Here is a 15,302-nt window from a genome sequence, read left to right as displayed (position 1 = left end):
GGGAAAGAAGGGTGACTTCCCAAAAAAAACAGAAATAATCCTTCCCCCGCTAAGAGAAAACGAGTTTCTCTACAATTACACATCACTTGTGTGTGTGAAACAGACCTAGATAGACGGGGATGCGTCAGCCCATCTCAACCGCTAGGCTATGCCTTCAAACGGTAGTTCAAACTGACCTCGTACGAATGAGCGCATCCATGAATTCTAAAATCATACGATCACGATCCACTGAGGATGGATATATCGATTCTGATTATGACCACGCAAGCGGCTGAGCTGACAGACACAAACAAACTAGACCAGGAACCAGAGCGGCGATGGCGACGACCACAACAACGGCTGTGCCGTCCGCCGGCTACGGCGCGGACGGCATCTACCGCTCGCCGCGCCCGGTGGCGCCGATCCCGTCGGACCCAAACCTCACCATAACGGACCTCCTCTTCCGCCGCGCCGACGCCTGCCCCAATGCGCTCGCCCTGGTCGACGCCGCCACGGGCCGGTCCCTCACCTTCGCGGCCCTCCGCTCGGCGGTCCGCACAACCTCCGTCGCGCTCTCCACACGCGCGGGGGTGCGCCCCGGCGACGCCGTGCTCCTCGTCGCACCCAACTGCGTCCTCTACCCGGTCTGCGTCTTCGCCGCCACCGCGCTCGGCGCCGTCGCCAGCACCGCCAACCCGCTCTACACCACGCGGGAGATCGCCAAGCAGGCCGCCGACGCCCGCGTCAAGCTCCTCATCACCGTGCCCGACCTCCTCCCCACCGTCGCCAGCCTCAACCTCCCCGTCATCCTCCTCGACTCCGACATCCCCACCTCCCCACCTGTCCCGGCCACCCCGAACGTCACCCGCTACTCCGACCTCGTCTCCGGCGTCGATGAGACCGCATACCGCCGCCCGCCGACAAAGCAGAGCGACACGGCCGCGCTGTTCTACTCCTCGGGCACCACGGGGGAGAGCAAGGGGGTCATCCTCACGCACCGCAACTTCATCGCAACCTCCACTATGACCACATCCGACCAAGATCAGCGCGGGGATGGCGCCAACGTGTGCCTCTGCTTCGTGCCCATGTTCCACATCTTCGGCCTCGCCGTAATCACCTTCGCACAGCTGCAGCGCGGCAACGCCGTCGTCGTCATGTCCAGCTTCGCCATGGACACCGTCATGCGGGCCGTCGAGCGGTACCGCGTCACCCACCTCTTGTGCGTGCCGCCGGTGATGATCGCGCTCGCCAAGCAGGGGATGAGCGGGAGCCACGATCTCAGCTCGCTCAGGTTCATCTTGTCTGCTGCCGCGCCGCTCGGCAAGGACGTCATGGAGGTCGTGGCCAAAAACTTCCCAAACGCCGACATTGTACAGGTAAGCTGTCCTGTGCAGCTTCATTTGGCGGTTGGAAACTGGAAAGTGACATTCAAATGTCAGAGATCCATCATAAAAAGTGCACAATTCAAATATGAGTTGCATGTCATTTAAACTATATCATCTCATCCACATTTCAATAAACTTTGCAATGGTACATTTTTATTTAAATTACATATAACTTATATTTAAAAAAACGACGTGGCCTTATATTTATGGACACGGAGGGAGTATATTGTGTTACTACCCCTGGTACCTTTGCGATCAGCGTCCTACAGTTATTTCATAATAGTAGTATCAAGTTAGGAATAGAAATATATGTTGCCCCATAATAATAAAATGCGTGGTCCACAGGGAAGAAGAGTTTTTCCTCTAATTGCATTGGCAGTTGAACCAATTTGTTTAGAGAACTACTTCCTTCGTTCTCTTTTATAAAAAAAAATAAGCTTCTTTTAGATTCACTCACTTTAGTCTACATTTAATCTATTTTTAGTGTATAGATTCAGTTATTTTGCTTGTATCTAGTCTACTTTCAAATATCTAATGTGTCTTATATTAGTGAGCAAAGGAAGTACATGCAACCTGATGCTAGCAATCTTTGTAGCCAATTTCAAAACTAATCTTAAGCTGCTAAGTGATTTCCTACGCACTCCTTAGAGCATCTTCAATAGCTTACCCATAATTTGGATAAGCAAACTGGTTATGGGTTATGGAGAGAGGCGGTTTGGGTAAGCAAAAAAAAAACCTGCTTTTCTAGCTTACCTATACGTTGGATACCCAAAATTGTTTTGCTTATTTGGGAGCAATTCCCACTACTCTTCAACATATAGCATATATCCTTCGAACTAACTATAAATTTCTACACGAGATAATTAAACAATTTAGCATAAATAGGAAAATTACAAGTCCATCATAAAAGTGCATAATTCAATCATAGAACTGGTAGCGAAGTGTATCTCACAAGTCACAAAGTGCATCATCAACGCAAAATAAAAGTTCATGGGTGCATATAGAACAATACCACAAAATGATAGTTTATATGTGCATTAAACAACATCTTGAAATGGCACCACCCTCTTCATTGAAGCCACCACCACCATTGTCTCCCCCGTACCCTCTTGAAATCAAGATTTGGTCACGAAGTAGCTCCAAGTAAGGTCGGCCCTTCTCATCTCAGCCTTCTTCTCCTCGGCCGCCGCCCTCCTCTCCTTGGCCCCCAATCTCGTCTCCATGGCCTCCTTGTTCTCCTGAATTTCTTTGTTCCTCAACTCCCGTCTTTCGGAGGCGAGCTCATTCCTCACCGCCATTATTGTTCTCCAATGACCAGGCCCGGCCCTGAGGGGGGGCGAGCGGGGCGGCTTCCCTGGGCCCGCGAGTAAGAGGGGCCCCAACTCACAGCTTTCTCAGGCTTATGCAGTAGCGGAGCACAGGCGGCTGATGTGCGGCGGCGCCATCGGAGCGGATGGGAGTTTCTTTCCGAGGTAGAAGAAAACGAAACGTTACGTGGGCTGCAAGATGGGCCCTTTTTTCCTTTGGTTCGCTTGGTCTTTTCTCTCCTTCAGTTAGCTTGGGCTTTTTAAACTTATTAGTTAAGTATAAATTGAGTCCCCCTAAAAAAAAGTATAAATTGAGTAACTGTGTGGGGCCGGTGTGATAGAGTCTTGGGATAGATTCTGGCCTATAGATTGATCCAGGGAATGTAGCACCCAATCGACACATTTTTTTCGAGTCGAGCATGTTGGTTGATTTGTTTGAGGATAAACAATTTTTAAAAAAGGCGAAACATCAAGCCATGGCTAGTATACTTGTCTAATTCTTATCCGCACGTTACGTGTCGTTCGAACAAGAGTTGAGGATGATTCATCGCTGACACTACGTGGCTATGCACAAAAGCGAGAGGAGACCACACCGCGTCCACGGCTATTACCTGTACAATATAAGCTTTAGAACTGACATATAGCGTGGCAACAATTTACATGACCCAATCAAAAGTTTTGAGGTGGTGGCAGGAATTCGGAAATCACATCCTCTTGTTCCAAATTTCAACGATTTGGGTTGCGTCGCGCCTTCATGCGGACGTGCCCCAACAAAATTCCTGAAGTTTTATTGCTAGGGCCTTAAATTCTAATTTCGCCCCGGGCCCTCAAAATCCTAGGACCGGCCCTGCCAATGACTCCTTGTACAAATTGTCACATCACTTTGCCCTCATCTCTTTGGCTTTATTTCTCTCATCGGGCCTCTTTCTAATTACCGATGAAATAGCTAGGAGTGGGACTGCTTGAGCCTTCATCATCGGTGTCAAAAGCCAACCCTTCCCCAGTCGAGGTAGATGGATTTTGCTGATGGAGAAGTTCTTCCGTTTCTCATCATTCTCAAGAAGTACCCACCAATGGTGTAAAGTGAAAGATTTGCCCACCTTTCTTCTTTAGTTTTCTCATGAATAAATTTTGAGCAATGTTGATCTACAGATAAAAGAACCAAGTATGCATAACAGAACCAACTTGAGCATAAAATAACCAAGTTATGCATACAAAAAAACTAGATATTCTGCATAGTTTATCTTGATCATTAGTCCTAGTTCGATTGATATAGTCAACTTGAGCCAAGCAACACGACCATTTAAAACTGTTGGTGTTGATGTTTCGCAAACGGTGTTGGGGAGAAACTTGAGTCCTTTCCCTCTTGGGGTGAAGTCGATTTTGGTCATGGAAACACTCCCAATATGGGTTTTGTTGTTCAATCCCCACGATGGGATATATACTTGCACCCCTACATGCATTGCACGAGGCGCCATTTTCTTTCTTAGTGAAATTAGTTCCTCGCACCGCCCTTCGTGAAGTTGGTTCACTGACAAAACCCTTGCCATCTTCCTCCAACAAAACCCTCTCCATTATCTTGTGGAAATTCTTGTGATGCAACATCATCTTGTGCAAATTCTTTTGATGGTGTTTCTTGTGGTGCAAATGGTTAAGTAATATACGGTGCATCACCACAAGTGAAAGGGAGAAAGACCACATTATTCGTATACTATATGCAAAGACACATAAATTAGAAAATACATACATAAATTTCTATGACAAGAAATTCCAATCAATCTAGTAAATTATACATGCTTATGCAACTTCAATCAATGAACCGATGCAATTTCAATCAATTTATACGCCTATGCAATTTAAATGAATCTACTAAATTATAACATATATAGACCAATGTTGGCATAAAAACTATATCATGATCATGAAATGAACTGTGTATTTGCCTAAAATTTAGTACATATTCACACTCTAATGAAATTTAGTATAAAAAAGTTTGAAATTTCTCTTGCCTTGTGGCCATTTGGCCGAACACCATGAGCGCGCCGCCGGCGAGAGCTAGCGGTGCGCAACAAAGATGTGGGCACCATCAACGGCATTGGTTCTGATGTAGCTCGAGGAGGTGCCCTCCTGTATGGCAAGAGCGGGTTGGGAGGGATCAGAGGAGGCTTGTGGGAGGTGTGCGAGGCCGTTCATGGCGAGGTGGCATGGTCAGGAGACCATGGGAGGGACAAGGAAAAAATTCCAGGAGCGACGGTTTGGCTCTCCCGCCCAATTTTTCTACACATATGGGTCATTGGCTGGTCTTACCCATATATGGGTATTTGGAGTCAAATTTTGGGTTATTATCCAAAAAAAATATGGGTGTGGAACCACTTTTCGTTATGTTGTTGAAGCAGTTTTCTTTTGCCACATTACCCATTAAAAAGCAGTTTTTGGCTACGATCTCCACCTTTTTGGTAAGCTTTGGAGATGCTTGTATCATGTAGTACTATGCCTTTATTCTCATGCTCACATGTTATATTGTGTGTTGTGATCCTCTGGCAGGGATATGGTATGACTGAAACTTGTGGGATAATATCATTTGAATTCCCAACAAATGGGAAGGCTCGTCGATTTGGGTCAACTGGAGTGCTTGCCACTGGTGTTGAAGGAAAAGTTGTCGATGTAGAGACGCTAAAACATCTGCCACCGAATCAACTAGGAGAAATTTGCGTACGAGGACCACATATAATGCAAGGTGAAAATCTAGTTCTTGTACCATGTGTTATGAGATCAAACAGTCATGCATCATTTGCTTGATCAACAATGACATAATACCAACCTTAGTGTAAATGATGTTACAATGAAACTTTAGTAATTGGTGGTCTTTTTTAGTTAAACAACGAGGTAAAAAATGAAATGTTTTTCTTTCACATGTTTATTGATAATGTACCTGGTGATTTTATTTAACATGAAACTCTACTGATCATGAATAAACTATTATTTACATTTCTATACTATTTTGCACCGACAAGAAATTTTCCATATATTTAGTCCTAAAGGGAGTATTGGGGCATCACTTCTTTACAATCATTCGAGTATTGAGTCAATTTTCTCTAGGGTATTTCAACAATGTGCAAGCTACTGACTTCACAATCAAGCAAGGGTGGTTGCATACTGGTGATCTTGGATACTTTGACGAAGAAGGCCAGCTTTATGTTGTTGATAGACTTAAAGAGCTGATTAAGTACAAAGGTTTCCAGGTACCCTCCAGAAATACTCGTTTTTTTTTTCTCTAGTGGTAGATAGAATCTTGAGATAAAATACAACAACCATAACTAGAAGAATACATTGCAGTTGTGCCTTGGCCTTCATCACCTAGACAAGCTAATGTTTGTTTTTAATAGACAGATTTAGTACTAATTGATGAAGATTTGGCAACTGAATGTTTGGGGAACGTCTGTTGATCAGTTTCAACATAGTTAGGGTCCATTTAAAATTTAATGTGTGCCTGCTGCAGCGCTGTTAATGCATTAAATATAAATTGATATTAGTTGCGTGAAGTGCTTAAGGTTAAGCACAGTTTTACTGGCTGGCCTGAGGAGGATAAGGGAGCGGGGATTTTTTGAAGACAAATACTTCATTCGTTTCATGAAGGTTGTCTGGAATTTGTCAAAATTTGAAGCCTTCATGCTCATTGTTTCTACTCTCTATGTCCCATGAAGATTGTCCGATATTTGTCAAAATTTAAATATATCTAGATACATCCAAATTTTGACAAATCTGAGACAAACTTCATGGGACAGCGGGAGTACAAACAATGAGCAGAAAGGATTTTGTTTACAATGGCTCAATCGTAGTCGTTGGCCAACATTGAATTTCATATTATAAGGCACAGTTGGAGGAATACAAATTGCACGCATGATCTTTAAGCCAAAAACGGTCATATACCCACCGAAATCATGAATGAAGCACGAGCTCCATGGTGGACGTTTAAAAAAATTAAATACGAGTTCAAAAAAATTCAGAACAAAAACCCTAAGTGCGGGTAATGTTGAACTCTACCCGTGTGCAAAATCTTAATTAAAAATCCGTTGTATTCTAAGCTGCCTAAAATGGCAATCTGACAAATTTTCAAGTTTTGAAAATGTGCATTATTCACCAGACCTAGATCCACACATTTGACATTTTTACTTAGGCTAAAATCCAATGAATTTTGGATTGGTTTTGAGAAAATTAGTAGGTTTCATCATTGAGAATTCCAATTTTTTTGAAACTTTCAAATTCCTTATTCGAATATTTCAACAAAAGATCTCCCTATAACTCGGGAGCCATTTGTACATGCCCCATATAAACAACAATATTTCGTATATTGCTTTTCTCTGTTCAATATGTAGTCAAACGGCCCAAACATAACTGATATGGTGTTCCATAGTCCATGACTTCAAGACTTTAAAGTTTCACAAAAAAAAGCTTTTTAACAACGTTCCTATTTTTCTTAACGTGAGCATGATGGTCTTTTGTGTTGTCTGAATAGTAACCTTTTTGTGCTAGTACCCAACCTAATTCTCGCGATGGGAACTCATCCTTTTGCACTATTGTTTTCTTGATCATTTTGTAGATTGCACCTGCTGAGCTTGAAGGATTACTTTTGTCTCATCCAGAGATTCTAGATGCTGTCGTTATCCCGTATGTTGCGCTTCTTAAAATTTATTTAATTGTCTCTAGTAGCTTTTGAGTACAAAATTTTGCATCCTTGTCGGTTTGGGCTCGTTTGTCTCTGTTTCTTATCTCTTGACTTGGAGTTGTGCTTGTTTCAAGGTTTCCTGATACTGAAGCAGGCGAAGTTCCTATCGCCTATGTTGTGCGATCACCTTCCAGTTCATTGATTGAAGTTGATGTCCAAAAATTTATTGAAAGTCAGGTGAGGCTGACTACAGACTCTGCTAAACTTTGGCCGTGGAGTATCTGTAATGGAACACCATCACTAGCATAAAACATGCCTCAACTGCGTACTGCCCATGGTAATGCACTTGTAATTTTGTTTAACTTACATCACATCTCAGGTCGCATACTACAAAAGGTTGAAGAGGGTTACCTTTGTGGAGAGCGTACCAAAGTCAGCTGCAGGCAAGATTTTGAGAAGAGAGCTCATCGCTCAAGTCAGATCGGAACCAGCCAGATCGTCCAAACTATAGCAAATCTGCTGCTTGAGCAATTCTTGCTGCTAAATTTAAAACTTCACAGCTGTCCAACATTAGGAGGTTCACAAATTCCTGAACCGCAGTTTACACTTATGTGCACCGTGTGTGATGCAACACGAATGTGAATCTCAACATTGTACAGAAGTTTGCTAGCTTGTGACATTGTTCGGCAAATGTGCCATTGTCTGCTATATATTGTATACTATCTGCAAAGAATGAATATGAACGGGTTATGGCTATATGTATTCTACATCTATCTATACAAAGAATGCATATGTGCTAGTTCTCAGTCGAATTGTAAGTATCCCCGTGCTCATGCGCCAAAAAATTGGCTACTGGAAATGATGCGAAAACCAAACGTTCTCTCTCCGAAAGTGCTGAAGGGCAGAAGCGAAATCGTGCCTGAGAATCTGTCTCGGGAGAATCCTAGATGGCTAGAATTTTTTAACGTTACTGGCAGGAGGCAACGTCAGTTGAATCAGTGAAGGATCTGTGTACGTCATCTTTCCGTAACTCCTCTCCGGAGTTCCCTTCTCAAACTGGAGGCAGAAAGTCCTGAAGAATCGAATAGATCATTAGTAGTCTAGTACCGAGACTTCTGCTAGCTAGGTACCGAGTACACAGAAAATGTCATTGTTCCTCCTTGTCAAGAGCTCAGCTACAATTTCTTGATTCATTGAGGGCATATCCAGCGGTCCGATCCAAAAGTGTCTGTCTATCGTTTGTTTGGATCTGGCCGCGGACACGAAGTTACTGCCCGATCTTGAATGACTGGTTGCGTCGGGGTAGCCCAGCGGTTCGACGCATTTTGTCCGTCCAGGCCAAGTGTATTTGAATCAAACAAATGCATCACAAAAAGAAGAAATTTAAACTAGTTCAAAATACGCCAAATTCAGTACTAACTGAAGATCCAAAAGGGGCACGACAGAGCTATGAGTAGCATAGGTACAAGGAGGCCGTAGTGCTCAGCGTAGACACGGGCGATCAGGCGTACCGTTGCTAGATTCCAGGTCGCTTCTTCTCGAACCAAGCCCTTTGGTTCACATCCATGGTGCTTAAGTCGGCGAGCATGATCCGGTTGTCCTCTCCGCGAGACTTGGCCTCCGCATCAAGACTTTGACCTCTATGGCTTGTTTGGTGAGGTTGATGTAGATGGCAGTAGAGGCCTCCTTCTCCCGACGCTTCTTCTCGTCCCTTTTGGCCATGGCGTCCTGGAGACTTGTCCATCATCGACTTCAAGGTCTCGCTCAACGCAATGGATGAAGCCTCACGGGCGAGAACAGCCTTGGTGGACTTGTGGCCCCTTGGATGAGATGGAAGCATATTCTGGCTAGAAGCCTCGTCTTCTCCATCGACGCCTACCGTGACCCCGACTATGCCATTCTAGATGTTGGCCATGTGGGCCGCAATGTCTAGACTCCACTTGGGAGCCTCCTTCAACACGTTCCAACACTGGACCATGTGGTACCCCTTATGTTTTTGCCTCGAAATACTCCAAGGATCGGGGCACCTACAAATGTAAAATGTTGGGATTGTTGGGTATGCCAATGCATGTGCATTGATGGAATGATGATGTCGGTGCCCTTACCACTACCACAACGCCTACGCCGCTCTCTAGATGGCTAACGACATGGTCTCTTGTTTGATGTAGTCCCACCTCTTTTTTATGGACTCTTTGTTGCGGGTGCTGTAAATCAGGTAGGGCTTGTGCAGATGTTTCTCATGAAATTCTTGGTTCACCTTTGGCCAATATACTTTGCCTTTTTGCTGGGCGCCGCATATAGAGTCTTGTCTAACGGCCAACCAAGAATCGGAGAGCATGAGGTCCTTCTTGTCGGTAAAGCCGCTGATCCTATGGATCTCCCCCTTCTTCTTGCCAACGCCCGCGTCGGCCTGGTCAGCCATGACATCATTGATGTCTACGCACGCTTTTGTTCTTGACAATGTTGGGCCTCCAAGTGCAGAGGTTTGTAGAAGAGCAGCAAGTTTCCCTTATGTGAATCACCCAAGGTTTATCAAACTCAGGGAGGTATAGGTCAAAGATATCCCTCTCAAGCAACCCTGCAATTAAGATACAAGAAGTCTCTTGTGTCCCCAACACACCCAATACACTTGTCAGGTGTATAGGTGCACTAGTTCGGCGAAGAGATAGTGAAATATAAGTAATATGGATGATTATAAGTGGTAATTGCAATCTGAAATAAAAATGGCAGCAATCAAACATGTAGCAGAACTGGTTATAAATGGTGTTTCAATGCTTAGAAATAAAGCCTAGGGATCTTACTTTCACTAGTGGACACTCTCAACAATGATATCATAATTGAATACATAAATATCATCTCTTCACTATGCTACTCTGAACCACTCTCCGGTTGGATAACGGACACCAATTCACCGCATAGGGCTACAAAAGCACACCTTAAAGTTCGCGTTCCAAACCTAGGGACACTCTACTCTGTCACTTTGAGCATCCAAAGATAGTACTAACAAACACCACAATTTCATACAGACATCCAACTCAAATTATAACTCATGATAAATATTTTTGTAATCTTTAGCCTAAGAGATACACACGGTGCGCACACTGTCACCTTCACAACGTGGGGCAAGGTGTCTCCGGAGATCACAATAATAAAACCACTTGAGTAGCATAATAGATGAAGAGTAACATCTACTTATTGAACTAGATTAGAAAGCTCGTGATCACATAAAGATCATACCATGGGAGAGAGAGATAAACCACATAGCTACCGGTAAAGCCCTCGGCCTCGGGGGAGAACTACTCCCTTCTCATCATGGGAGTCAGCAACATCGATGGAGATGGCGGTGGAGTCGATGGAGATGGCTCCGGGGGAAATTCCCCGTACCGACAGGGTACCGGAACAGAGACTTCTATCCCCCGAAACTTGTCTTCGATGGCGGCGGAGTGATACGTCTCCAACGTATCTATAATTTCTGATGTTCCATGCTTGTTTTATGACAATACCTACATGTTTTGTTCACACTTTATATCGTTTTGATACATTTTCCGGAACTAACCTATTGACAAGATGCCGAAGTGCCAGTTCCTGTTTCCTGCTGTTTTTGGTTTCAGAAATCCTAGTAAGGAAATATTCTCGGAATTGGACGAAATCAACGCCCAGTATCTTATTTTCCTACGAAGCTTCCAGAACACCGGAGAGAGACCAGAGAGGAGCCAGGGGGGCCCACACGCTAGGGCGGCACGGCCAAGGCCCTAGGCGCGCCCCCCTATGGTGTGGCCCCACCAGGGCCCCTCCGAGGCTGCCCTTCCGCCTACTTAAGGACTCCGTCGCGAAAACCCTAAACCAATAAGCCACGATACGAGAAAAGTTACGCAGCCGCCGCCATCGCGAAGTCAAGATTCGGGGGACAGAAGTCTCTGTTCCGGTACGCTGCCGGGACGGGGAAGTGCCCCCGGAAGGCATCTCCATCGACACCACCGCCATCTTCATCGACGCTGCTGACTCCTATGATGAGGAGGGAGTAGTTCTCCCTCGAGGCTAAGGGCTATACCGGTAGCTATGTGGTTAATCTCTCTCTCCCATGTACTGCAATACAATGATCTCATGATTTGCCTATCATGATTGAGATCCATATGATGAGCTTTGTAATCTAGATGTCGTTATGCTATTCAAGTGGGTTTTACTTATGTGATCTCCGGAGACTCCTTGTCCCACGTGTGTAAAGGTGACAGTGTGTGCACCGTGTGGGTCTCTTAGGCTATATTTCACAGAATACTTATTCACTGAGTTATGATTTGAGTTGGATGTCTCTATGAAATTGTGGTGTGTTAGTACCTCCTATGAATGCTCACAGTGACAGCGTGGGGTGTTTATTAGTACTTGGGAATACATCTTTAAGGTTTGCTTTTGCAGCCCTACACGGTGAATTAGTGTTCGTTATCCCGCCAGAGAGTAGTTCAGAATAGCATAGTGAAGTGCTTATATTTATATTCCTTTATGATTGCAATGTTGAGAGTGTCCACTAGTGAAAGTATGATCCCTAGGCCTTGTTTCTAAGCATCGAAACACCGTTTATTTACTGTTCTGCTACATGTTTACTTGCTGCCATCTTTATTTCAGATTGTTATTACCACTCATATTCATCCATATCACTTGCATTTTACTATCTCTTCGCCGAACTAGTGCACCTATACATCTGACGAGTGTATTAGGTGTGTTGGGGACACAAGAGACTTCTTGTATCGTAATTGCAGGGTTGCTTGAGAGGGATATCTTTGACCTCTACCTCCCTAAGTTCGATAAACCTTGGGTGATTCACTTAAGGGAAACTTGCTGCTGTTCTACAAACCTCTGCTCTTGGAGGCCCAACACTGTCTACAGGAAAGAAGCGTGCGTAGACATCAAGCTATTTTCTGGCGCCGTTGCCGGGGAACGAAGAAAAGCTACACCACAGAGATTTCTACCTCCCACGTCAACCACGCGCCAGTTGTAGACAGCAAGCTATTTTCTGGCGCCGTTGCCGGGGAGGTAAGGTAAAAGGTATTCACATCCTCCGACTACTAAGCTATTTCCTAACACTGTTGCCGGTGTGTGAGTGCTCGAAGCTATTTCCTTTAGATCCTGCAATTGCGTCTTTTTGTTTCTTGTTTACACTAGTTAGGCATAATGGAAAACAACAGTGAGCTTTTTAATCTTTTTCCTGAGTTAAGACATGGATTGTTTGATGCAAAAATTAAAAAACCTATGGAACCTTATTTGCATGATAGTAGCAATGTTATTAGTATGAATGCTTTGAACACCATTGTTGCTAATGCTATGGAAAATTCTAAGCTTGGGGAAGCTGGTTTTGATGAGCATGATATTTTTAGTCCCCCAAGCATGGAGGAGAAAATTTACTTTGATGATACTTTGCCTCCCATTTATGATGATTATAATGATAGTGATATTTTGGTGCCACCTACTATGGAGGATAAAGTTTATTATGATTATATTATGCCTCCTATATTTGATGATGAGAATAATAATGATAGCTACTTTGTTGAATTTGCTCCCACTACAATTAATAAGAATGACTATGCTTATGTTGGGAGTAGCAATTATTTTATGCATGAGACTCATGATAAGAATGCTTTATGTGATAGTTATATTGTTGAGTTTGTTCATGATGCTACTGGAAATTATTATGAGAGAGGAAAATATGGTTGTAGAAATTTTCATGTTACTAAAACACCTCTCTATATGCTGAAAATTTTGAAGTTACTCGTGTTTTATCTTCCAATGCTTGTCACTTTGATCTTCATGAATTTATTTGTGTACAAGATTCCTTTTCATAGGAAGTGGGTTAGGCTCAAATTTGTTTCATACTTGCTTTTTGATGCTCTCTTTGCTTCAACTCTCATCCTTATGTGAGCATCATTAAAATTACTGAGCCCATCTTAATGGCTATAAAGAAAGCACTTCTTGGGAGATAACCCATGTTTTTATTTTTGCTACTGTTTTGTTATGTCTTGGAAGTTGTTACTACTGTAGCAACCTCTCCTTATATTTATTTTATTGCATTGTTGTGCCAAGTAAAATCTTTGATAGTAAGGTTGATACTATATTTGGATTACTGCGCAGAAACAGATTTCTTGCTGTCACGAATTTGAGTAGCCCCTTCTATAGGTAACTCAGAAAAATCTGCCAATTTACGTGAATGATCCTCAGATATGTACGCAACTTTCATTCAATTTGAGCATTTTCATCTGAGCAAGTTAAGTGCCCCAGAAAAATTGGTCTTTACGTACTGTTTTGTTTTGACAGATTCTGCCTTTTATTTCGCATTGCCTGTTTTGCTATGTTTGATGGATTTCTTTGTTCCATTAACTTTCAGTAGCTTTGTGCAATGTCCAGAAGTGTTAGGAATGATTGTGTCCTCTCTGAACATGTGAATTTTTGATTATGCACTAACCCTCTAATGAGATTGTTTTGAGTTTGGTGTGGAGGAAGTTTTCAAGGGTCAAGAGAGGAGGATGATATAATACGATCAAGAAGAGTGAAAAGTCTAAGCTTGGGGATGCCCCTGTGGTTCATCCCTGCATATTTCAAGAAGACTCAAGCATCTAAGCTTGGGGATGCCCAAGGCATCCCCTTCTTCATCAACAACTTATCAGGTCACCTCTAGTGAAACTATATTTTTATTCGGTCACATCTTATGTGCTTTACTTGGAGCGTCTGTGTGCTTTTATTTTCGTTTTGTTATTTTCATTCTCTGAATAAATTCATGCTTGTGTGGGAGAGAGACACGCTCCGCTTGTTCATATGAACACTGGTGTTCTTAGCTTTACTTTTAATGTTCATGGCGAAGGTTGAAACTGCTTCGTTCATTGTTATATGATTGGAAACAGAAAATGCTTCATGTGGTAATTGGTATAATGTCTTGAATAATTTGATACTTGGCAATTGTTGTGCTCAAATAGATCATGTTTAAGCTTTTGCATCATGTACTTTGTACCCATTAATGAAGAACTACCATAGAGCTTGTTGAAATTTGGTTTGCATGATTGGTCTCTCTAAAGTCTAGATATTTTCTGGTTAAGGTGTTTGAACATCAAGGAAGACAGTGTAGAGTCTTATAATGCTTGCAATATGTTCTTATGTAAGTTTTGTTGTACCGGTTCATACTTGTGTTTGCTTCAAACAACCTTGCTAGCCAAAGCCTTGTACTGAGAGGGATTGCTTCTCGTGCATCCAAAACCTTGAGCCAAAAACTATGCCACTTGTGTCCACCATACCTACCTACTACATGGTATTTTTCTGCCATTCCAAAGTAAATTGCTTGAGTGCTACCTTTAAAATTCCATTCCTTGTCTTTGCAATATATAGCTCATGGGAAAGTAGCTTAAAAACTATTGTGGTAAAGAATATGTCGCTATGTATCTTATTTCTTATAAGTTGCTTGTTGAGCGGTAACCATGTTTCTGGGGACGCCATCAACTTTTGTTGAATATCATGTCGGTTGCTATGCATGTTCGTCTTGTCTGAAGTAAGGGTGATTTGCCATGAGTTGTATGGTTTGAGTATGCATATTGTTAGACAAGAACATTGGGCCGCTAACCAAAGCCATGTATCATGGTGGAAGTTTCAGTTTGGACACTAATCCTCAAATCTCTTATGAGAATATTATCTGTTGTTGAATGCTTAAGCATTAAAGAGGCGTCCATTATCTGTTGTCTATGTTTTCCCGGTATGGATGTCTAAGTTGAGAATAATCAAAAGTGAGAAATCCAATGCGAACTTTCTCCTTAGACCTTTGTACAGGCGGCATAGAGGTACCCCTTTGTGACACTTGGTTGAAACACATGTTATGCAATGAGAATCCATGGAAATCCAAGCTAATTAGGACAAGGTGCGAGCACTATTGGTGTACTATGCATGAGGCTTGCAACTTATAAGATGTCTTATGCATAACACATATGATTTATT

At 43.1% G+C, this 15,302-nt stretch overlaps 1 protein-coding gene across 3 annotated transcripts in view; it reads left to right on the top strand.

Annotated features, from left to right (window-relative positions):
• Positions 1–279: 279 nt before the first annotated feature.
• LOC127336710 (4-coumarate--CoA ligase-like 1) overlaps positions 280–15,302 on the top strand; it is a 287,662-nt gene continuing 272,639 nt past the window's right edge. For 2 of the 3 annotated variants that reach the window (XM_071826809.1, XM_071826810.1), the window contains exon 1: positions 280–1,355. In XM_071826809.1, coding sequence (XP_071682910.1) covers positions 318–1,355 — 1,038 coding nt within the window. In that variant the 5' untranslated portion in view covers positions 280–317. Of the gene's footprint in view, positions 1,356–5,215; positions 5,409–5,770; positions 5,914–7,271; positions 7,340–7,471; positions 7,575–7,716; positions 8,150–15,302 lie in introns of those variants that run through there. The other variant, XM_051363545.1, reaches the window with a different exon arrangement.

This window comes from Lolium perenne, chromosome 2 (genome assembly GCF_019359855.2).
Source record: "Lolium perenne isolate Kyuss_39 chromosome 2, Kyuss_2.0, whole genome shotgun sequence".
Lineage (NCBI taxonomy): Eukaryota > Viridiplantae > Streptophyta > Magnoliopsida > Poales > Poaceae > Lolium > Lolium perenne.
The sequence above is the reverse complement of the archived record's forward strand: the minus strand, read 5'-3'. Positions and strand labels throughout refer to the sequence as shown.